This window comes from Salvelinus namaycush, chromosome 36 (assembly GCF_016432855.1).
Source record: "Salvelinus namaycush isolate Seneca chromosome 36, SaNama_1.0, whole genome shotgun sequence".
In the NCBI taxonomy this organism is placed as follows: Eukaryota; Metazoa; Chordata; class Actinopteri; order Salmoniformes; family Salmonidae; genus Salvelinus; species Salvelinus namaycush.
This window is the reverse complement of record NC_052342.1, coordinates 5,350,296-5,376,025: the sequence shown is the minus strand read 5'-3', so window position 1 is coordinate 5,376,025 and position 25,730 is coordinate 5,350,296. Positions and strand designations below refer to the sequence as shown.

Below are 25,730 nucleotides of genomic sequence, written 5' to 3'. Positions count from 1 at the left end.
ACGAGCTCACAGCCCTGGAGCTGCCCCTGGACCACGACTCCCTCATAGCATTGACCATCCAGATCGATGGACGGCTACGGGAACTTAGGAGGGAGAGGGAGTCTGTTCCCTGTCGCCGACGGTCGTCCTCGATTTACACCTCACCTCAGAGGAAACCCGTAAATCCCCAAAGCCCACATTTCCGAGTGGATCCGATGTCGGCCGAAGTCTCTCGGAGTTCACCGAGGGCTGTCGAATCGTCTCCTCCAGAGCCCATACAACTGGGCAGGGCTAGATTGTCTCCTGCTGAGAGCTTACGCAGACGTAACACCTAGAGCTGTCTGTATTGTGGAGCTACGGGAAATGCAGTTCCTGCCAATCGAATCCCCTCATGCACCCGTGGTTTTGGGGTTTTCCTGGCTCCAGAGGCACAATTCCGTGATTGACTAGGCTACTGGTCCTATCCTTGGTTGGAGCCCGTTTTGCCATGGGCGTTGCCTGAAGTTGTCGCTGCCTGCGGGCTTGGGAAAAGCCCTGGACCTCTCCGTCATTCCCACGGAGTAGCAGGACCTCTGGGAGATTTTTAGCAAGGCCCGTGCCACCACGCTTCCTCTGCATAGGCCCATTGACTGCGCCATTCTCCCGGGCACTACAATGCCCCGGGGGCAGCTTTATTCCCTGTCAGGTCCGGAGACCAAGGAAATGGAGATGTATATTGAGGACTCCCTGGCTGCAGGGGGTATCTGTCCTTCTGCCTCCCCCGCCGTAGCAGGTTTCTTCTTTGTGTACAAAACCCTGCGTCCGTGTATCGACTACCGGGGCCTGAATGACATCACGATTAAAAACCGTTATCCACTTCCACTCCTCGCCTCGGCTTTCGAGCCTCTTCAGGGGGCTACCATCTTCTCCGAGTTGGACCTACGGAACGCCTACCATCTGGTACGGATCCGGGAAGGGGATGAGTGGAAGACCACCTTTAACACAGCTAGCGGGCACTATGAATACCTGGTGATGCCGTTCGGACTGACCAACGCTCCTGCTGTGTTCCAGGCCATGGTAAATTACATTCTCCAGGACATGTTGAACCGGTTCGTATTTGTCTACATTGATGACATCCTTGTGTTTTAACACTCGGCTCAAGAACATGTCCTCCATGTCAGACAAGTCCTCCAGCTTCTTCTGGAGAACCAGCTGTAAGTCAAAGGGAAAAATGCAAATTCCAGCGCTCCACCATCTCCTTCCTGGGGTATATCATAGTTGCAGGCAACATCCAGATGGATCCTGAAAAGGTGTGAGCGGTGGTGGATTGGCCGCAACCCACCTCCAGAGTGCAGCTGCAACGCTTCCTGGGGTTTGCCAATTTCTATCGCCGGTTCATCTGGGGCTACAGCACCCGGGCTTCCCGCCTGTTAGCACTCACCTCTCCCAAGGTCCCGTTCACGTGGTCTCCAGCTGCAGACCAGGCGTTCTTGGACCTCATACACCAATTCACTACCGCCCCCATCCTAATCCATCCAGATCCATCCTGGCAGTTTGTGGTGGAGGTCCCAGCGTTTGGCCCAAGACCAAAAGCTGCAGCCTTGCGCTTTCCTCGTTGGAGGAGTGTAGGCACTGGTTAGAAGGGGCGGAACACCCATTCATAGTATGAACAGATCACAAGAACCTGGAATATCTCCACACCACCAAGCAATTCAACTCCAGGCAAGCTCGGTGGGCCCTGCTATTCACCCGATTTAACTTCACCATCTCCTACCGCCCGGGGTCCAAGAATGTGAAGCTGGATGTGCTGTCACGCCTCTATTGCCACACTGCTACACCATCGGACCCCAAGACCATCCTCCCTACCTCTTGTCTCGCGGCTGCACTCATCTGGGGTATAGAGAACCGGGTCCGTTAGACCAGATGTTTGTCCCGGACTCTGCCCGTTCCTCGATTCGGGAATGGGCACATTCCTCTCGACTGGCCTGCCATCCTGGCTCCCGTCGGACCCTGGCCTTTGTACAACAACGTTTTTGGTGGCCCACCTTGGTTCCTGACATCACTGCGATCGTCGCCGCCTGCACCGTGTGTGCCCAGAATAAGACTCCTCGGCAAGCTGCGGCCGGCCTCCTTCAACCACTTCCCGTCCCTCACCATTCCTGGTCACATATGACCCTGGACTTCGTCACTGGTCTCCCCCCGTCTGATGGCAACACAGTTATCCCTACCATGGTGGACCGGTTTTCCAAAGCCGCCCACTTCATCCCTCTCCCCAAGCTGCCCTCAGCCAAGGAGACGGCCCAGCTCATGGTGCAGCACCTCTTCCAGATCCATGGACTTCCGGTGGACATGGTCTACGACCAGGGTCCTCAGTTCTCGTCCCAGTTCTGGAAGGCGTTCTGCACGCTCATTGGGTTGTCGGCCAGCCTGTCCTCCGGGTTCCACCCCCAGTCTAACGGCCAGTTGGAGCAAGCAAATCAGGACCTGGAGATGACTCTTCGCTGCCTGGTCTCCACCAATCCCACCACCTTGAGCCAGCAGCTCGTGTGGGTAGAGTATGCCCGCAACACCCTCCCTTGCTTAGCCACTGGTCTCTCGCCTTTTGAGTGCTCCCTGGGATATCAGCCCCCACTCTTCCCAGCCCCCACTCATTCTGTTCAGAACAACCCAGGGTATGAAACCATGCCATCTTGTAACTGTACATCAAAGATAGTGATCATAAACGTTGACACTGTATATGACACAAGTTTTAGGATATGGAAATGTGAAGTGCACATTTGGACTCACGGGTGTTTGACTTGCTTGTATGACATCAAAGCTGCATTTATTATAATCCTCAACGTCTCATCATTCGAAATACATAGAGCCCAATTAGAAGGAGGGGTGGGGGCAACTCCGTGTTGCGTGCGGTGCTCAAGTTCAGAACAGCTGTCAGTCAAAACCCATACATAGCTGTGAAGCGGAGACCCTGAGCTCTGATGTCATATGTAGCATGTTACTGTGCAGCCACTCCCTTCCAATTTGAGAGAGAGAGAGAACGAAAACCAGCTGGCTCCCTATTTGGGCCAGTTTTTTGGGCCAGTTGCTGCAGTACTAATGAAGCTACAGTGACAAAACAACCTTTATGGCCCAAGCTCTAATCTTTGACCAGCAAAAAGCTTATCTACTGTACCATCCTCCCGGAAGGCTTGGGTCAGTGTGTCACGTTTCTGACCTTATTTACTTTGTTTTGTCTTTATTTTGTTGGTCAGGGCGTGAGTTGGGTGGGTATTATCTATGTTGTCTGTTTCTATGTGGGTCATTCTGTCATTCATTGTCTCTGATTGGGAACCATATTTAGGTAGCCTGTTTTGTATTGTGGGTCAAGTGTTCTTCGTTTCTTCTTTATTAAACAGAAGAATGTATTCAAACCACGCTGCGCTTTGGTCCGATCCTTACTCCTCCTCAGACGAGGAGGATTACGACGTTCGTGACACAGTGTCCTTTCTGGGCTTGTTTAGATAAGACAACCCTCATATAACCAAATAACAACTGAAGGATGATACGTGTTGTGTATGCTATTAATACTGACTGTTTATGGACATAAGCATTATAGCCAAAATATAGTACATGGACTTAGGAAGTGTGTCTGTTTTTGATCACCAACTCATATCTTTGTCAGTTATCAATAACAACGACAGCTGCCTGTGAAATGTTACTCGAACAGTAATTAAGAGTAGTTCTGCTTCTTACTACTGTGGAAGATTAATGGCTCAGAGGATTGCTGCTCGTTTGCTGGGTAAATATTATGGCGTTAGCGTCTTGGCCACAGCGTGCTGTGGAGTTGCAGTTGTTTGTCTTACTTGCACCCAAACACATGTCTACAGCACAAACATGTGTATGCGTACACACACACACACACGCACAAAACAAACAGAGTAGGCGCAGCGAGATTGATGAACTTTTACCAGAGGGCCACTCTTGTTTCAGTGGCATTGAACAAGTCCCCATCTCTCCCCTGTTGATTGTGAAGTTGACTCATTTCGGGCCAAAAGACATCCCGCCTAGGACAGAAAAGCTTCAAGCTCCCTCCGGTGAACTCTGTCCTTTCTCCCTCACAGAAAACATGCGAACACATCCTAAGAGAAGAGAATGGAGATCTCCTCTCCGCCTTGCTCACTGCAATAAATCACACTCCTCGTCGTAGCTGAAAGTCCATATTCCAATTTAGTGAGCGTGGGGAAGGGGGGGGGGGGGGGGGGGGACGGTGGAAGTGGAGGGAAAGGGAGAGTGTGTGTGTGAGAAAGGTGAAGTGGGAGTGGGGAGTTGTGGGAACTGTGTGTGTGTGTGTGTGTGTGCGCGTGTTTGCGCAAGCTATGGGTGGGTGCGAATGTTGGCTTGTGTGATGTTGGTGTGCCCGCGTTTATGTGCGTGTGTGCTTCTCATAAAGCATTGTGATTGGCTGCTTGGCAGGGATAAATAAGGGGGTGAGTGAGGCTGTGTCTCTACCTGGAGAATCTGTTCTCAAAGACAGTAGGGTCAATATAAGTCCAGGTAGATGCTCTCCTCTCTCCCACCCAGCTACAGACACCCAACACTGGGCTTCTTCAGAGCAAAGAGGTGCTGGTGGATGGATGTCCTTTTTACCACCCTGTGTGTGTGTGGGTGTGTGTGCTTGCATGCGTGTAAGTGTGTGTGCATGTGTGTGTACATTCATTCTTGTGTTTGTGTAATATGGTAGAGGGTAGGGTAGAGCAAGACAGGCAGATAGTGGTACAGTAACTTTCCATAGCCACCAGCAGTCACATTTCTCTATGTACTAGTTTCCATAGCCACCAGCAGTCACATTTCTCTATGTACTAGTTTCCATAGCCACCAGCAGTCACATTTCTCTATGTACTAGTTTCCATAGCCACCAGCAGTCACATTTCTCTATGTACTAGTTTCCATAGCCACCAGCAGTCACATTTCTCTATGTACTAGTTTCCATAGCCACCAGCAGTCACGTTGCTCTATGTACTAGTTTCCATAGCCACCAGTAGTCACATTTCTCTATGTACTAGTTTCCATAGCCACCAGCAGTCACATTTCTCTATGTACTAGTTTCCATAGCCACCAGCAGTCACATTTCTCTATGTACTAGTTTCCATAGCCACCAGCAGTCACATTTCTCTATGTACCGGTACTAGTTTCCATAGCCACCAGCAGTCACATTTCTCTATGTACTAGTTTCCATAGCCACCAGCAGTCACATTTCTCTATGTACTAGTTTCCATAGCCACCAGCAGTCACATTTCTCTATGTACCGGTACTAGTTTCCATAGCCACCAGCAGTCACGTTTCTCTATGTACTAGTTTCCATAGCCACCAGCAGTCACATTTCTCTATGTACTAGTTTCCATAGCCACCAGCAGTCACATTTCTCTATGTACTAGTTTCCATAGCCACCAGCAGTCATATTACTTTATGTACTAGTTGCAGTTCAGATCTGAACAGACAAGACAAGACAGACAAGACAAGACAGACAAGAGACAAGACAAGTCCCATTCAGTTCTGTTTCTCTCATAATCATAGGAGGCAGAATGAACACACACAAGCACTTCTAGAATAATGTTTCTCATTGTCTAGTGGACTGGGCTCAATGCAGCCATTCATTTTTCTCTATTACAATGGCATTTTATATTTCCTCCACTAACAGGGGAACAAAACAGCCTTCAATTGTTAACGCTGATTGCATCGCAAGTACTCGGCTAAATGCTGAGGGCCTCTCAATGGATGCTGCCAGGGATAGTTGAACCCGGAATATACATTTGTTCAATGTTTTCGTACAAAAGTGGCCGAGCTCAGTCCAAATTCCATGCAGTCTGTATTGAAAATTCAATAGAGTAGGCCTAGGGGAAATCCATAGACCTTGATCCCCAAATGAATGGGCATTATTTTGAACTCTCCCTTTATTAAGCATCATCATTCATACCAACGATATTGAAGATTGCTGTGTGTCAATGGGCTGTCTGAATAGAAAACCTCAAAGGTATTCAAGGCTGGAGCTACACAAGAGGAATACAGAATAGAATGGGTCTCTATAGAATACCGTGGAAGTCCTGTAGTTATTCTCTCCACACTGAGACGTGTCTATTCCCTGTCAATACAATCTCCTCCATTTTCTCTTTTATCATTCCTGTCTTTCTTTCTCTTTTATAATTGTTCTCTCGCTCACCGTGAAACTGTCAACAAGGTGGACTGTGCTGCCCTCTCCGCCTACCCGGTGTCAATCAAAGCATTCATCCCCTTATTTCTCTCTTTCTGTCATTCTGTGACACCTCTATTCATTCTCTCTTTTATCTCTTTGAATGTGTGCACACGTGCAAGCATGTGTGTGTGTGTGTGCACGTGTGCATTCGGGTGTGCGCACCTGTGCGCGTGCACGCACAAGCATCAGGCACATGCACAGATAGGGGTCGACCTGTACCCGAGCTCCTGTCCCTTTGCCTTTCCACTCGCCAAGTAGCCTTTTGGGTGGTGGAATTAAAAATGTTTTCTTCCGGTTTTCTGTCGTCGTTGTTCTGAATCCGGTGCTCTTATGTCGTTGTGACGTCGTCAAGTTCGCCACCCCTACACCGTTCGTTGGTCTGCCCTGTCCGGAGCTCGCATCATGCACCCAGTTGTGCCTTTTTCTCAGTCTGCCCTGTACGTAGACTGCCCTGTACGTAGACTGCCCTGTATGGAGACTGCCCTGTACGTAGACTGCCCTGTACGGAGACTGCCCTGTACGGAGACTGCCCTGTACGGAGACTGCCCTGTACGGAGACTGCCCTGTACGGAGACTGCCCTGTACGGAGACTGCCCTGTACGTAGACTGCCCTGTACGTAGACTGCCCTGTACGGAGACTGCCCTGTACGGAGACTGCCCTGTACGGAGACTGCCCTGTACGGAGATTGCATGCGCCCGGTATCCAAACATGTATGGCTTGAGATGTGGTCACTGGTCGAGTGTGTGTAGCAAGCTCCCTAAATATCCACAGTACTGTCACAGCAGCATAAAATTTTATTAACACTTGATACCACTTGATGTGCATCATCAATTATCGATCTGGTTGGCTGATACGTGCATCAGAGAGAGGCAGAAAGACATAGAAGCAACGACCCTCCGACTCCATCCCTTCTTCAGTCGGGAGTTGTACATCAGAGCAGCAGCAACACAGGTAGTCTAGACTCGAACTAACCATCATATACTAACATAGCCACACAAGCAACTAGCCAGCCATATATCATGAGTTAGAAGATTATGAATATTATATTATTACGTTAATATTTAAGAGCATTTGGAGATCGCAATCGAAATATTAACTAGCAGGTTTAACATCGTTGATCAGCTGATAGCCCACTCCCTTTTCCCGATGTCAATCATGTCTTTAGGAGGCACTGTATAGCTTGCTTACAATTTGTGATGAGTGCTGTTAGAGAAATAAATAGGCCTATGATCAAGAATGGTCAAATCTTCGCTACAGAAGCAGGTAGTATGTAATGAATTATGAAAGTCATCATTTCACCAGTGGGTGCCCTTTTTCCATTTTGAGCACCCGCCTCCTGAAAGTTCTGTGTACTGCCCTGGCAAGCATGTGTGTGTGTGTGTGTGTGTGTGTGTGTGTGTGTGTGTGTGTGTGTGTGTGTGCACGTGTGAACCCACCATAGAGTCTCCATCGGCTATGAAGACAGTGCAGCCCTGGGCCTGCATAAAGGAGAGGATGGTGCCTGCTATCTTCCTCAGTAACACCTCGAGAGACTGCTGCTCCTCAAAGATCAGACTGGCCAAGTCCAACAGCACCTGGGGGAGACAGACACAGTAAACCATTAACACACACAAACATATGACAGCATGAACACACACCCACATACTCATACACAAACACAAAAACATGAACACACATTCATACACAAACACATGAACACACACTCACAAGAAAGCATGGTAACACCCACCCACACACACCTACGCATATGCCAGGGAGATTGTTCCAGAAATTGTATGTCTAGCCATCTCCTGAGGACACCGAGAAATGCCGTCAAAACCTTCCACAATAGAGAGCACTATTACCATGAAGTAGACTTGGGTTTTGCTAGATTCCATTAGGGGCAATAGAGAGCACTATTACCATGAAGTAGACTTGGGTTATGCTAGCTTCCACTAGGGGCAATAGAGAGCACTATTACCATGAAGTAGGCTTGGGTTTTGCTAGATTCCATTAGGGGCAATAGAGAGCACTATTACCATGAAGTAGGCTTGGGTTATGCTAGCTTCCACTAGGGGCAATAGAGAGCACTATTACCATGAAGTAGGCTTGGGTTTTGCTAGATTCCATTAGGGGCAATAGAGAGCACTATTACCATGAAGTAGGCTTGGGTTATGCTAGCTTCCACTAGGGGCAATGGAGAGCACTATTACCATGAAGTAGGCTTGGGTTTTGCTAGATTCCATTAGGGGCAATAGAGAGCACTATTACCATGAAGTAGGCTTGGGTTATGCTAGCTTCCACTAGGGGCAATAGAGAGCACTATTACCATGAAGTAGACTTGGGTTTTCCTAGCTTCCACTAGGGGCAATAGTGAACACTATTACCATGAAGTAGGCTTGGGTTTTGCTAGCTTCCACTAGGGGCAATAGTGAGCACTATTACCATGAAGTAGGCTTGGGTTTTGCTAGCTTCCACTAGGGGCAATAGTGAGCACTATGACCATGAAGTAGGTGTGGATTTTGCTAGCTTCCACTAGGGGCGATAGTGAGCACTAGTACCATGAAGTAAGCTTGGGTTATCCCATGACTCTGGATCAGAAAGTTGTGTGATCGATCCCAGTCACAGTAGTTAGAATTTGTATTATTATAACTCTATCCCAAACCTTAACCCTTACCCTAACCATTCGGAATGAGTGCCTAAACTTAACATTTAACTTCTAAATTTGACGTTTGGCGAAATGGAACGATACAGTGCAGCAGGAGCAACAAAAACACTTCAAAATTTGACGTTTGGAGCAACTTCAAAATTTGACGTTTGGAGAATGTGGATGAACGTCTAATTCTGCAGTAATAACCAACCAATAACCGCGAGAGCTTGTTACATATGCACGCACGTACACACACATACACAAACATACTCACACACACTTTGAGAACATCAAAATCCACACGCAGCAACATACCTGATTGCGTCGGTTTTCCAGCTGGGACGTCTCGTAGAGCTGGGCGTTGTGTAGGACGATCCCGGAGAAGGCCAGGTAGGCAGAGAAGTCCTGTCAGGGAAATCAAAGACTATGAGCTTGATTCAGAGCATGGCATTTACAGAGAAAGAGAGCTTTGAACACCAGTCTCTTTCTCCCCAGTACCTTTTCATCCTGTTCAGTGAAAGTACCGTTCTCTCCACACTTCTTGTTGATGGCCTGAGCCACTCCTACCACCTGGCAGACGAAAGAAAAGAGAGGGCGAATAGAGAGGCGAGAAGTAGATCAAACACACGCAGGGAGAGCATCCATCAAAACGCAGAGCCACAACTACAAAGAGTAGAAAACAGAAAGACGAACAGGAGCAAAAAAAAAGAAATTATTTCTCTCTGACCTCGATTGCTCAATTGTAAACTCTGAGGTACAGTGCCTTCAGAAAGCATTCACAACCCTTGACTTTTTCCACATTCTGTTGTGTTACAAAGTGGGATTAAAATTGATTGAATTGTCAATATTTGTCAATGATTTACACAAAATACTCTGTAATGTCAAAGAAGAAGAAAAATTGTAACATTTGTAAAAAAAAAAAGAAAAAAAAAAAAAAAAGATAAAATACCACTGAGTCAATGTTAGAATCACCTTTGGCAGTGATTACAGCTGTGAGTCTTTCTGGGTAAGACTCTAAGAGCTTTTCACACCTGGAAAAGGTGTGTGCAGAGATGTAGCGGAGTCAAGCGCAGGACACAGGTGTTGAGCAAAACAACGGCGTTTACTCAAAATACAAGCAAAAATTCCTCATAGGGAATATAACAAACACACAAGCACCAACAACAACCACTAATGAAACAAACAATCACGGACAGAACAGAAATGTATGCCAGAGGGTTAAATAGGGAACATGATAGAGGAATTGAAACCAGGTGTGTGTAATACAGACAAAACAAAACTGAAAAATGGATCGGTGGTGACTAGAAAGCCGGTGACGTCGACCGCCGAACACCCCCCGAACAAGGAGAAGGGCCGACTTCGGCGGAAGTCGTTACAGTATCCCCCCCTTGACGCGCGGCTCCAGCAGCGCGACGACACCGGCCTCGGGGACGACTTGGAGGGCGAGGTGCAGGGCGATCCGGGCGGAGACCACCCGAACAAGGAGAAGGGCCGACTTCGACGGAAGTCGTTACACATTATTAATTTCAAAATTCTTCAAGCTCTGTCAAATTGGTTGTTGATCAGTGCTAGACAACCATTTTCAGGTTTTGCCATATATTTTAACATATATTTAAGTCAAAACTGCAATTCAGCCACTCAGGAACATTCACTGTCTTCTTGCTGAGCAACTCCAGTGTAGATTTGGCTTTGTGTTATAGGTTATTGTCCCACTGAAAGGTGAATTAATCTCCCAGTGTATGGTGGAAAGACTGAACCAGTTTTTCCTCTAGGATTTTGCCTGTGCTAAGCTCCATTCAGTACATTTTTTATCCTGAAAAACTCCCCAGTCCTTAACAATTTCAAGCATACCCATGACATAATGCAGCCACCACTATTCTTGAAAATATCAAGAAAGGTAATCAGTAATGTGATGTATTGTATTTGCTCCAAACATAACATTTTGTATTCAGGACAAAAATGTAATTGCTTTGCCACATTTTTTGCAGTATTACTTTAGTGCCTTGTTGCAAACAAGATGCATGTTTTGGAATATTTTTATTCTGTACAGGCTTCCTTCTTTTCACTCTGTCAATTAGGTTAGTATTGTGGAGTAACTAAAATGTTGTTGATCCATCCTCAGTTTTCTACCATCACAGCCATTAAACTCTGTAAATGTTTTAAAGTCATCATTGGCCTCATGGTGAAATCCCTCAGCGGTTTCCTTCCTCTCCAACAACTGAGTTAGGAAGGACGCCTGTATCTTTGCAGTGACTGGGTGTATTTATACACCATCCAAAGTATATTTAATAACTTCACTATGCTCAAAGGGATATTCAATGTCAGCTACCAATAGGTGTCCTTCTTTGCTAGGCATTGGAAAACCTCCCTGGTCTTTGTGGTTGAATCTATTTGAAATTCACTGCTCGACTGAGGGACCTTACAGATAATATGTGGGGTACAGAGATGAGATAGTCATTAAAAAATGATGTTAAACACTATTATTGCACACAGCGTGAGTCCATGCAACTTATTATGTGACTTGTTAAGCACATTTTTACTCCTGAACTAATTTAGCCTTGACATAACAAAAGGGGTTGAAAACGTATTGACGCAAGACATTTCAAGTTTTCATTTTTAATTAATTTGTTCAAACAATTTCACTTTGACATTATGAGCCATTGTGTGTAAGCCAGTGACAACAAATCTCAATTTAAACCATTTTATATTCAGGCCGTAACATAAAAAAAAGTAGAATAAGTCAAGGGGTGTGAATACTTTCTGAAGTATTCACATAGTCTCCCTTGAAGCCCATTCAAAACCACACAGGACATGACAGGAAGTAAAGAGGAAGGGGCGGTTACTTTCACAGTCAATTGTGTCTTACCTCTTCTCTATGGTTTTTGATAGGCATACACAGGATGCTCTGGGTCTTGTATCCTGTAATCTGATCCACCTCTGCATTGAACCTGGGGTCCTGTGATGAGATACAAACAGTACAAACAATCTCATTTAACGTGACCAGACATGTAATCGCAAAGCATCTCGTAAGTAGGAGCGCTGACCAAGGATCAGGTCCCCCCTCTCTTATTCATTATGATTTAAAAGGTCAAACTGATCCTAGATCAGCCCTGAGACACTTTGGGGCCGATTCAGACTATGCACGCCTTTCCTAGGGACTTCTCAGTAGTTGGTATTCAGATTCACCTTATGGAGGAGCAAAACCAGGTTTGTGGGCGTGGTTTCCTTGTGTGCATTGAATACATTTACTTAAACCCCAGAAAACACATCCCCTGGGTGGCCTACCAATTTCATCTAGGAGTTTTTGTTCCAATTTGTTTTTTTCTGTTCATTTCTCTGAAGCAAATATGGTGTACCCTTCATTTGAATTTGATCAGCACAAGACTTGAATGTAGACTACAGAGAATGCGTTCAGAATATAGAAAGAGAGCCATGAAAGCATTTGCATATTTGTCTCTGTTACAGAACCCATGGGTAGATTTAAAACCCCTTTGATTTTAGACATGATTTGTGTTTTGGGGAATAATCATGAATCCTACTTCATGGCAAAACAGAGCCTCTACGCATGAATTTAAAAAAAGGTGTTTTGATTCATTCTGAAAGTTGCCACATTAAAATTCATCAATGTTAGCGTTGGAAGTAGTTTAGCCTACAATATAATTAGAATATGGAGAATAGTATAACGTAGTATGATATAATACATATACCCTAATTAGAAAGGGAAAGGGGGATACCTAGTCAGTTGTACAACTGAATGCCTTCAACTGAAATGTGTCTTCTGCATTTAACCCAACCCCTCTGAATCAGAGAGGTGGCGGGGGGGCTGCCTTAATCGACATCCACGTCTTCGGCGCCCTGGGAACGGTGGGTTAACTGCCTTGCTCAGGGCGCTCGCCGATCATGGAACTGTGTGATAGCAAGTTCTAAGTAACGGTTTGAGCTCCATAATGAGCTCCATCGTGATTGAATAATTCTGCATGTCCCCAATTTTTTTTTAACTACAATTTGTATTTGTCCTTCATTAAACACTATCCACTATTACTTGACCCTCAGCAACAATCAAAATGATGTAACAGCGTTAACAGAGGAAATAAATAAAGGTAGGCCAAATCAAACAATGGAATGTTATGATACCAATGTAGGGAAGGGAACAAACACTACATTGGCAGTTAAATATACCATGCTATGACTTACGGTTGCTACCGATAGTGGCTAACAATAGTTGACATAGGCTATGGCCTACAAATTGAAAGAAACAGGAGAAAGTTGGGGCATTCGATTAGAACATTCTAGAGAACACAAAGGGTTGCATTTGGAGTGGCTCTTTGCCTTGCCATCCAATTTGGCTTGTGTCTCCACATTTTCCACATACAATTAAAATTCTGCATAATGGCACAGCATTTCATACTTCACTGTGGGGAAAGGGGCATAAATAGCCCAAACAGTCATGTCGATCGACTTTTCAGTTTCCTGCCATGTGACTGGTTTCACATTCATCTCCTCGATCATAAGGTAAAATAGATCTAAAACAATTGTCATTTAGCCTACATTTACAATCCCCTTATCCTAACGGATTACTCATTTACCTACAGTCCCTTCAGAACGTGTTCATACCCCTTAACTTATTCCACATTCCGTTGTGTTACAGCCAGAATTCAAAATTGATTTTTTTTTAAAAATCCCATCTACACACAATACCCCATAATGGCAAAGTTAAAACATATTTTTTTAGAAATGTTTGCTAATTTATTGAAAATTATATACAGAAATATCTCGTTTACATAAGTATTCACACCTCTAAGTCAATACTTTGTAGAAGCACCTTTGGAAGTGATTACAGCCCTGAGTCTTTCTGGGTAAGTCTCTAAAAGCTTTCTACACCTGGATTGTGCAACATTTGCCCATTATTCTTGTCAAAATTCTTCGAGCTCTGTCAAATTGGTTGTTGATCATTGCTAGCAACCATTTTCAGTTATTGCCATACATTTTCAAGTAGATTTATGTCAAAACTGTAACTTGGCCACTCAGGAACATTCACTATCCTCTTGGTAAGCAACTCCAGTGTCGATTTCGCCTTGCGTTTTAGGTTATTGTCCTGCTGAAACGTGAATTAATTTTCCAGGTTTTCCTCTAGGATTTTTCCTGTGCTAAGCTCCATTCCATTTATTTTTCATCCTGAAAACTCCCCAGTCCTTAACGATTACAAGCATACCCATAACATGATGCAGCCACCACTATGTGTTGTATTGGATTTGCCCCGAACATAACACTTTGTATTCAGGACAGAAAAATGTATCACTTGCCACATTTTGTGCAGTATTACTTTAGTGCCTTGTTGCGAACAGGATGCATATTTTGGAATATATGTATTCTGTACAGGCCTTCACTCTGTCATTTAGGTTAGTATTGTGGAGTAACTACAATGTTGTTAATCCATCCTCAGTTTTCTCCTGTCACAGCCATTCAACTCTGTAACTGTTAAAGTCACCATTTGCCTCATGGTGAAATCTCTGAGTGGTTTCCTTCTTCTCCAGCAACTGAGTTAGGAAGGACGCCTGTATCTTTGTAGTGACTGGGTGTATTGATACACCATCCAAAGTGTAATGAATAACTTCACCATGCTCAAAGGGTTATTCAATGTGTGCTTTTTTCATTTTTACCCATCTACCAATAGGTGCCCTTTTTTGCTAGGCTTTGGAAAACCTTCCTGGTCTTTATGGTCAAATCTGTGTTTACAAATAATTGTATGTGTGGGTTACAGAGATGAGGTAGTCATTCAAAAATCATGTTAAACACTATTATTTCACACAGAGTCTCTGCAACTTATTATGTGACTTGTTAAGCACATTTTTACTACTGAACTAATTTAGGCTTGCCATAACAAAGAGTTGATAACGTATTGACGCAAGACATTTCAGCTTTTCTTTTTTAATTAATTTGTTCAAATTTAGAAAAAACATAATTTAACTTTGACATTATGAGCTATTGTGTGTCAGCCAGTGACAACAAATCTCAATTTAATCCATTTTAAATTCAGGCTGTAGCATAAAAAAAAATGTAGCTCTTATCATATCAATTTATAAATTACATTTCATGGAGAATGCTCTTATTTCTATCTGAAAAAAATAAGATACTTTTTTCACTTGGAACCGGCAGATTTACTCAACCTTATTCATGGTTTCCTCGTGTGTAAAGGCGGTGGAATTATTAGGTCAGAATATGGCGTATCTGTAGACACACCTCCATTTCTTTGATCTCCACTCCAAACGTGTACCTTGCTGACACTGGCATTTCCCCCAACGTCAGAATACGCACAGAGAGAAAAGTGCATAAAAATGCAATAACGTTCCATTTATGCGCACGTAACTCAGGCCTGAATTTCCTCCTTTGTGAATATGGGCCCAGAAACACATGGACATTCTAGACAATTGACTAGACATAAAAAGAATACCCACCACATTTCCCCTTTACTGTGAGAATGACCAGACCACTGTTCTGGATCCCTATTTGGTGAGACAGAGGCGGAGTCCCAAATGGTACCCTATTCCCTATATAGTGCACTCGTTTTACACAGGGCCCATAGGGCTATGGTCAAAAGTAGGATTTTATATAAGGAATAGGGTGTCAGTTGGGATGCATCCAGAGTGGATGGATGTCCTGAAGTACCCTTTCCTCGTGGCTCTGCGACCGCCCACACCGTGACCTTTCTTTCTAGATGGTGTGCGCGCACATGTACGAGCGCGCCTCAGATGCCTAATACACACGGACACATTTCATGACTAAACGATGAACATCATACTGATTTCATAAAACACCCACTTTCCAATTCCCATATAAATTCCCTTCCAACCTCCACCCCACATAAACAAGGACCAAATCAACTGCGCTCTCTCTCTCTCCCAAATGAGTAATTTATTTTCCTCTGACACTGGACACGCCTCTAAACAGAGGAACTCTTAATCAACTAGAATTTCAGACCTAGGTCTTCAAAGTAGGAGTGCAGATATAGGATCCTTTTATTGCCATTTAAATAAAAAGGAATACGATAATATACAGTAACTTAGGTCTGCACTCCTACTCTGAGACACCGTTTGATTGCAGGCCAAAATCTCTATGACTAGAATGGCTAGAGCCAGACCGAATCTTTCGAGGCAGACTTACCTCATTAAAATAATCATCTGCCTCGGTTATTTGAATTCGAAAGTCATTTATATGCCTGATGATATTTTCACTAGAGAAAAGTTTTGTTTTCGCTATGATTGTGGCTGTGATTTTTTAATACTTCTATCTTGGGAGTCAATATTACCCGAGTCAGTCATTAGTATATAAGTTACATTGGCCACAGAAATCGTTGAAATATACCGAATAAAAATATAAATGCATTATGCAACAATTTCAATGATTAGACTGAGTTACAGTTCATATAAGGAAATCAGTCAATTGAAATAAATTTTGCCCTATTTTGTGGATTTCACTTGACTGGTCACAGATATCTAAAATAAAAGTTAGTGGCGTGGATCAGAAAACCAGTCAGTGTCTGTGGCCACCATTTGCCTCATGCAGCGCGGCACATCTCCTTCGCATAGTGTTGATCAGGCTGTTGATTAAGGCCTGCAGAATGTAGTCCCACTCCTCGTCAATGGCTGTGCGATGTTGCTGGATATTGTCGGGAACCGGAAACACGCTGGCGTACACGTCGATCCAGAGCATTCCACACATGCTCAACGGGTGAGATGTCTAGTGAGTATTGAGACATGTTCAGCTTCCAGGAATTGTGTACAGCATGATCATGCTGAAACATGAGGTGATAGTGGCGGATGAATGGCACGACAATGGGCCTCAGGATCTCTGTGCATTCAAATTGCCATCGATAAAATACAATTGTGTTCATTGTCCGTAGCTTATGCCTGCCCATACCATAACCCCACCACCACCATGGGACACTCTGTTCCCAATGTTGACATCAGCAAACCGCTCGCCCACATGACGCCATACACATGGTCTGGTGGTTGAGAAATGAACATTCAATTCTCTGTCAACAGCTCTGGTGGACATTCCTGCAGTCAGCATGCCAATTGTACACTCCCTCAAAACTTGAGACATCTGTGGCATTATGTTGTGTGACAAAACTGCACATTTTAGAGTGGCCTTTTATTGTCCCCAGCACAAGGTGTACCTGTGTAATGATCATAATGTTTAATCAGCTTCTTGATATGCCACACCTGTCAGGTGGATGGATTATCTTGGAAAATAAGAAATGCTCACTAACAGGGATGCAGACATTTTTAGAGAAATAAGCTTTTAATGCGTATCTTTTATTTCAGCTCATGAAACATGGGACCAACACTTTACATGTTGAGTTTATATATTTTTTTCAGTGTAAAAGTGACCACTGTTCTAGAGACAACACTGTAGGGGTATTGATAAGAAAACTTCCCCTGTAAATTCCACATATGGGTCTGGCCTGTGCGGTTGCCAACCACTTTCCCCACAGAGTGCTGCGCCACATCAAACATCCAGAAGGGACTTTTGATCCCGGTTTCACCGCCAATTTGAATGCCGTCCCAACTGCCCAAACTGGGGCTTAAAGAGCCAATCAGAGAGCTAGGAATTCCCTAGGTAGGAGCTACCTCTATGCAGAGTGACGCAGATGCACTTCCTGAAAGCTTTGGCTGTTTTGTAAAAACATAACGCAGGTCCCGTATCAGGTTCTATGGACCCAGCTGGTGGCTTGTTTTGCTACCAGATACACACACACATGGATGCACACACTACACACACTACACACACACACACACACACACACACACCTCTCCTCTGTCCATACATAATTAACAAACTAATTGGACACAGGTGTCCACACACACACACACACCACCTCTCCTCTGTCCATACCGGATTAACAAACTAATTGGACACAGGTGTCGGATTAACAAACTAATTGGACACAGGTGCGTCGACAAGAAGCCACTGGCTCTCTCTCTCTCTCTCTGTCTTTGTCTCTTCCTCGCTCTGTCTCTTCTAATTTATCTCTTCTTCTCTCTCCCTCCCTCTCCTCCAGTCTAGGTCCCTGTAGGCTTGTTTAGGAAAACACACGGCCACTTCATCAAAATGAAGTGCTATAAATATCACCAATAAAGTCATCGTCGTCAGTCTGAACACTGTTGGCCGGCAACCAGATGATTGCGTAGCAGCTAGCTAATCAGGGGTAAGGTAGAGTGATGTCACATGAAATTGCATGTGAGTAGACATGGACATGTACACAAAGAAGAAAGAACACTCTTTTTCTCTCTCTCTCTCTCTCTCAAACATCTGCCTTCTCTTTCAAAGACATACTTCCTCCACAGGGGGTCTGGCTGAGTGTGTGTGTGTGTGGGGGGGGGGGGGGGGGGGGGGGAGCACACGCATGTGCGTGTACGTGCGTGCGAATGTGTGTGTGTGTCAATGTGTTTGTGTGTGAGCTCTTCACATTACACATCCTGTCCTCCTTACGGACTCTGGCTTTCATCTCCCTCTCCACCAATTGACACAGCTGGGACCCTACTGGGAGAACACAGAGAAGTTTAAATCTCCTAGAGCAGTGGTTCCCAACCAGGGGTACTAGGACCCCTGGGGGTACTTAAAGGGGGTACTTAAAGGGATTTAAAAAAGGTTGGAAACCACTGTCCTAGAGAGGGGGATCATGTCAGGAAGACCTCTGGTCCTGCTGCAGTGTGAGTAGATACACGCGCCATGTACGTAGTCAAACACGTACTGTATGTCTACGATCCTGCTCTTAATGTATATGGGACAGCAAGGTAAAAATGGAATAGAACAGTGGCCCTTGCAGCTGAAGGACACACACATGCACGCACGCACACTACACACACACACTCAGCAGTCAGCACAACCGTGTCATTTCCATGGCTGAGAGACAGCGAGGAAAGCTGAGCCCTGTTTTAGGACCTGGGCAGTGACATCACTATGTGGGTCAAAGGTTAAACTCCGGGCACGGTCTCCAGGGGCCATGACACTGTAACTGGGCCAAGACTGATACTATGACCTTTAATCATAGTATTACTACCTTTACTATACTGTATATACTCATGACCATCTTAGACTGCCTTGGTAATGACGGGTTGAAACGTCAAGACGGTTTGATTATTGATTGCAGCAAGAAAGTGATACGTCTTGTAAAATAATACCCGACAGGATCGATATACTCAAACTGTCAAGGGACGACGTGTCACGAGTGAGGTATGTCTGGGCCCTTAAGTAAAAGAAGGTCAACTCGAGTGTTTCACTTTAAGCGTGTGTGTGAGAGGGATTGAATGTGTGTCCTTCAATCCAGTGATGTACTTTTTGACCTACGGGATCGTTTTTGATCTCTGATTTTTAAATTCTCCCTCCCTCCCTCCCTCCCTCCCTGTGGTTTCTGCTTGGCCAGTCACTCTCAGATCCTGCACTCCGACAGCAAAGACACATACTCCCCAACACAAACAGTGGCCTGATTCAAAACACACACACCTAACATCCTCGTTATATTCATCATCATAATCCTACCTACGCAAACAGCACCGGGTGTCCATATTATCTGACATGCAGCAGAGAAACAAGGGAGGCTGCAAAAAAAGGAGGTTAAAAGAGGATTACCCTTTATTTTACAGTTCGCTGCTGTATTACCTAGGTAGTACTTAGAATGTACACGGGAATATGTTGTAATAATCATTCATTACCTACTGTGATAACTACCTTTGGGTTTCTTGACGATTCATTGAAACAGGCACCACTACCATGTGATTCCCGGTGGTCATCAATTGTGATGAATTCTTCGAAGTAGGCTCCATGAATTACCGCTTTTAACCGCATAATGTTTTAGTAAGTACCAGCTGAAATAGGACAGTAAATTAAAGCCTTACCCAAGAAGGAAAATAAAAAGAGAATGAGACTACCAAAAAACGAGGAAAGAAAGGCTCCGTCTCCCGAGTGGCGCAGCGGTCTAAGGCACTGCATATCAGTGCTTGAGGCGTCACTACAGACCCTGGTTCAATCCCGGGCTGTATCACAACCGGCCGTGATCGGGAGACCCATAGGGCGGCGCTCAATTGGCCCAGCGTAATCCGGGTTAGGGGAGGGTTTGGCCGGGGTAGGCCGTCATTGTAAAATAAGAACTTGTTCTTAACTGACTTGCCTAGTTAAATAAAATAAAAAATAAATAAAAGTCTCACCTCGTAAGCATTCTTGATGTTGAGGGGCTGGCCCGTGGCCGCCACGTGACCCACAATTCCCTTGTTCCACTCCAGGCGGATGCAGCTATTAGACACCTCCTCCAGTGTGGAGCCCTCGGCCACATCGAACAGCCTGCTCACCAGGAACTTCCTGTTGGAGCTGTCCTCGCCCACCTGGGATCACACAACAAGGAACAGAAGTGAGGTCATACCTATCGAGATTCTACAGGAAGAAACTGTGCAAAATGCGCCACAGTTTACACCACGCCATGATACTGATATGATACTTTACTGTTCATTTGCATGGAAATGTTATCATTGCTACCTGATACGGTTGTATAATTAGATAGATAAGGATTAGACAGAAATTCAAAGATATGTAGAATAGAATAAAAAGGGAAGCTTTACTTCTTCCTAAGTCTGAGTGTGGTTTTAACCTTCCAGACCTGGGATTGTATCAGCACGCCAGTGGCGGTAAGTGCCGTTTAAGATGAGGGAGGGTGATTTTTATTTATATTACAGCATATTGGATGACTGTCATTCATACTCTCTTCACCCAGTTCAATGTAACAGGTAACAGCTATAGGTTTAGGCTACAAAATGTTCCCTATACCCATCATGAGGTTGCCAAAACCTAGCGTTTGAATGAAAGTTTACAACTTAGGTGCACACAGGTCGAGAGACAAATTTGAAGTGACAGACAGTGACACATGGACAGACAGTGACATTTAATACCGCCTTTTACACTCTTGCCTGCATCTAGCTGACATAGGGTGTAATCATTAGTCCAACAGTTGCAAACGAGAGTTTCTATTGGACAAATTCAGGTATGTTTATCCCCCGTTTTGTTCCGGTTAAGAAACGTTTTTCAACAGAATTGGCGGAATGAATACACCCCTGATCACGCGTAAACACTGTTCCCTTTCATAGCAGTCACGTTGTATCCGTTCTCGCATCTCTCCTCCTCTCACCTTTTCCCTTCGCTTGTGGACTTCAATGCACAACACATCAGCTGTATGTGACCAGGCGAAAAAACCTTTCCAAGCCAACCCATGTCATAACCACTACACACAGCCTACATCGTTGTCATCATATTAGCTAAAGTAACGTCATAGTCAGCATAGCTAATAAAATGAATGCGTTAGTAAGTAAACCCGCTACAATCATGCAGTAACGTTACGGCAATAAATTAGTAATAACAAAAGCTTACCTTGTTGGAAAGTCATATCCAGCTAGCTAACATAGCTAACTCTGTTTGAGCTGGGTGTTTCAGTAGGCTAAACTAGCTAGCTAAGTAAGTGAAACTGCTTCTCTTGCTTCTCCTTCATTTTGGAAGAAATTAATTTGTTAAAAACTGTTCAACAATTGTATTTCTCTCTCTGAGTCAACTACTCACCACATTTGATACACTGCAGTGCTAGCTAGCTGTAGCTTATGCTTTCAGTACTAGATTAATTCTCTGATCCTTTGATTGGGTGGACAACATGTCAGTTCATGCTGCAAGAGCTCTGATAGGCTGGAGGACATCCTCCGGATGTTGTCATAATTACTGTCTGTCTATGGAAGAGGGTGAGAACCATGAACCTCCTAGGTTTTGTATTGAAGTCAGTGTACCCAGAGGAGGACGGAAGCTAGCTGTCTTCCTGCTACACCATGGTTCTACCCTACAGAGTGCTGTTGAGGCTACTGTAGACCTTCTTTGCAAAATAGTGTGTTTTAATCAATTATTTGGTCACGTGATTATATTTAGTATAGTTTTATCTTAACATTTTTACTTTTTAAATGTTTTACAATTTAGATTTTTATGAAATTCACTGAGGAGGATGGTCCTCCCCTTCCTTCCTCCCCTCCCCTTTCTGAGGAGCCTAAACTGCAACACGCTACCCAAGGCTTTTACTTGCAACATAGTTAGACGAACAATGGGTACATATTGAAGATGCACATGCTCATCCCCAAATCTTTTAACATGTCTTTGTTCAAAGGATAAAGCTAAGAACATTAACAACTTCATAGTTAAGAACACTATAACAATATGGAAGAAAATGAAACATATTCTACAAGAACCAATATCACTCCCTAAAACACAACCCTATGGAACAATCCTTGGACAGCGTTTCAGAATTCACAGATAAGTTGATCCACAAGGAAAACGAAAGGCATAGAAACCATAAATGACTTGGTAACAGGAAATACACTACATGACCAAAGTATGTGGACACCTGCTTGTAGATATCTCACTCTAAAATCATGCATATGAAGTTGCCCCCCCCCCCCCCCCCCCCCCCCCGCTATAACAGCCTCCACTATTCTGGGAAGGCTTTCCACTAGATGTTGGAACATTGCTGCGAGGACTTGCTTCCATTCAGCCACAAGAGCATTAGTGAGGTCGGGCACTGATGCTGGGCCATTACGCCTGGCTTGCAGTCGGCATGTTTTGCTATGGAGATTGCATGGCTGTGTGCTCGATTTTATTCACCTGTCAGCAATGGGTGTTAAAATAGCCGAATCCACAAATTTTGTACATATGTACATTTATTTCCATAATATAATTAAAAAGCAATTTTGGACTGACCAATGTAGACATTTTCAAATGTATGCAACATAAAAGTTACATATCACGAAATTTTGATTAGAATTCTTTCGGACATCAGAGCAGCCTTGAGGGAACCCTATTTGAGTCAGAAAAGGATGTTCATATGATAGGTAAGATATACAAAACCAAAGAAAAAAATATAAACTATTGGAACCAAGACTTAAAAATAACTGAAGTTGGCACAAGATGGAGGGAATGTTGGAGCATAACTAATGAAATTACAGTTAACTAAAATGTATGCTTAATCCAGTATAAACTAATGTGTAGAATGTATTATACAAGAGACAAAATTCACAAATTCTACAGCACAACGGCAGAGTCATGTCTTAAGTGTAAAACTAACAAGGACTCAATAATCCATGCTTTCTGGGACTGCTATGAAGGCCAAAACGTATGGGCAGAGTTTGAAAGTTGGCTGTCAAAATATTACAACGTAAATGTATTTTTTATCCGTCTGTCTGCATATTTCAAGACATGACATATCAGGGTGTGGTGAGATAATCCTCCAGCCAAATGGGTTTCTTCTCATCTTGAAAAAATATATACTAAAAACTTTGAAATCAATCAATCGGCCATCATTAACACAATGGAAAAATCAAATGATTTATTATTGAAATAGCACCGGCGACCGAGATTGTGTCAAATTGTAAAAAGAAATCAATGTGGCAAACACTAATGCAGGCACTAGGGATGGAGGTGTGAGCATGTGGGTCTGGGCAGATGAGACGTAGTCGGGGTTTGTGTGCGTTTGTAAATTGTTGTTCGTATGTGTATGTTTGTATCTGGTGTGGGGGAAAAAATCTATAATATGAAAAATGTCATTCTAATAATAATACTTTTTTATAATAAGAGAGAGCAGGAAGTACACTTGGGAGCCAACTATTCCAACAGTTTAATTCAGCACCATATAATTGAAATACTAATCCTTCATCATCTCATACTAAATTTGTTTCATGACATAGGCTAACCCGTGCCCTATCCTTCTCTCATAGGCTAACCCGTGCCCCATCCTTCTTTCTCTCATAGGCTAACACGTCCCCTATCCTTCTTTCTCTCATAGGCTAGCCCGTGCCCTATCCTTTCTCTCATAGGCTAACCTGTGCCCTATCCTTCTTTCTCTCATAGGCTAACCCGTGCCCTATCCTTCTTTCTCTCATAGGCTAGCCCGTGCCCTACCCTTTCTCTCATAGGCTAGCCCGTGCCCTATCCTTTCTCTCATAGGCTAACCCGTGCCCTATCCTTCTTTCTCTCATAGGCTAACCCGTTCCCTATCATTCTTTCTCTCATAGGCTAACTCGTGCCCCATCCTTCTTTCTCTCATAGGCTAACCCGTGTCCCATCCTTCTTTCTCTCATAGGCTAACCCGTGCCCTATCCTTCTTTCTCTCATAGGCTAACCCGTGCCCCATCCTTCTTTCTCTCATAGGCTAACTCGTGCCCCATCCTTCTTTCTCTCATAGGCTAACCCGTGTCCCATCCTTCTTTCTCTCATAGGCTAACCCGTGCCCTATCCTTCTTTCTCTCATAGGCTAACCCGTGCCCTATCCTTCTTTCTCTCATACGATAACCCGTGCCCCATCCTTCTTTCTCTCATAGGCTAACCCGTGTCCCATCCTTCTTTCTCTCATAGGCTAACCCGTGCCCTATCCTTCTTTCTCTCATAGGCTAGCCCGTCCCCTATCCTTCTTTCTCTCATAGGCTAGCCCGTGCCCTATCCTTTCTCTCATAGGCTAGCCCGTGCCCTATCCTTTCTCTCATAGGCTAACCTGTGCCCTATCCTTCTTTCTCTCATAGGCTAACCCGTGCCCTATCCTTCTTTCTCTCATAGGCTAGCCCGTGCCCTACCCTTTCTCTCATAGGCTAGCCCGTGCCCTATCCTTTCTCTCATAGGCTAACCCGTGCCCTATCCTTCTTTCTCTCATAGGCTAACCCGTGCCCTATCATTCTTTCTCTCATAGGCTAACCCGTGCCCCATCCTTCTTTCTCTCATAGGCTAAGCCGGGCCCCATCCTTCTTTCTCTCATAGGCTAACCCGTGTCCCATCCTTCTTTCTCTCATAGGCTAACCCGTGCCCTATCCTTCTTTCTCTCATAGGCTAACCCGTGCCCTATCCTTCTTTCTCTCATAGGCTAACCCGTGCCCCATCCTTCTTTCTCTAATAGGCTAACCCGTGCCCTATCCTTCTTTCTCTCATAGGCTAACCCGTGCCCTATCCTTCTTTCTCTCATAGGCTAACCCGTGCCCTATCCTTCTTTCTCTCATAGGCTAACCCGTGCCCTATCCTTCTTTCTCTCATAGGCTAACACGTCCCCTATCCTTCTTTCTCTCATAGGCTAACACGTGCCCTATCCTTCTTTCTCTCATAGGCTAACCCGTGCCCTATCCTTCTTTCTCTCATAGGCTAACCCGTGCCCTATCCTTCTTTCTCTCATAGGCTAACCCGTGCCCTATCCTTCTTTCTCTCATAGGCTAACCCGTGCCCTATCCTTCTTTCTCTCATAGGCTAACACGTCCCCTATCCTTCTTTCTCTCATAGGCTAACCCGTGCCCTATCCTTCTTTCTCTCATAGGCTAACCCGTGCCCTATCCTTCTTTCTCTCATAGGCTAACCCGTCCCCTATCCTTCTTTCTCTCATAGGCTAACACGTGCCCTATCCTTCTTTCTCTCATAGGCTAACCCGTGCCCTATCCTTCTTTCTCTCATAGGCTAACCCGTGCCCTATCCTTCTTTCTCTCATAGGCTAACCCGTGCCCTATCCTTCTTTCTCTCATAGGCTAACCCGTGCCCTATCCTTCTTTCTCTCATAGGCTAACACGTCCCCTATCCTTCTTTCTCTCATAGGCTAACCCGTGCCCTATCCTTCTTTCTCTCATAGGCTAACCCGTGCCCTATCCTTCTTTCTCTCATAGGCTAACCCGTCCCCTATCCTTCTTTCTCTCATAGGCTAAACCGTGCCCTATCCTTCTTTCTCTCATAGGCTAACCCGTGCCCTATCCTTCTTTCTCTCATAGGCTAACCCGTGCCCTATCCTTCTTTCTCTCATAGGCTAACCCGTGCCCTATCCTTCTTTCTCTCATAGGCTAACCCGTCCCCTATCCTTCTTTCTCTCATAG

General features: G+C 44.6%; 1 protein-coding gene across 4 annotated transcripts in view; it reads right to left on the bottom strand.

Annotated features, from left to right (window-relative positions):
* The window catches only part of LOC120030366 (cGMP-specific 3',5'-cyclic phosphodiesterase-like), a 93,319-nt gene that overhangs the window by 36,865 nt on the left and 30,724 nt on the right, over window positions 1-25,730 (bottom strand). For all 4 annotated transcript variants that reach the window (XM_038975751.1, XM_038975750.1, XM_038975748.1 and 1 more), the window contains exons 3-7: window positions 20,025-20,198; window positions 11,684-11,773; window positions 9,316-9,387; window positions 9,133-9,222; window positions 7,625-7,762 (exon numbers count right to left, since the gene is read on the bottom strand). In XM_038975751.1, the coding sequence (XP_038831679.1) occupies window positions 7,625-7,762; window positions 9,133-9,222; window positions 9,316-9,387; window positions 11,684-11,773; window positions 20,025-20,198 (564 nt within the window). The remainder of the gene's footprint in view (window positions 1-7,624; window positions 7,763-9,132; window positions 9,223-9,315; window positions 9,388-11,683; window positions 11,774-20,024; window positions 20,199-25,730) is intronic.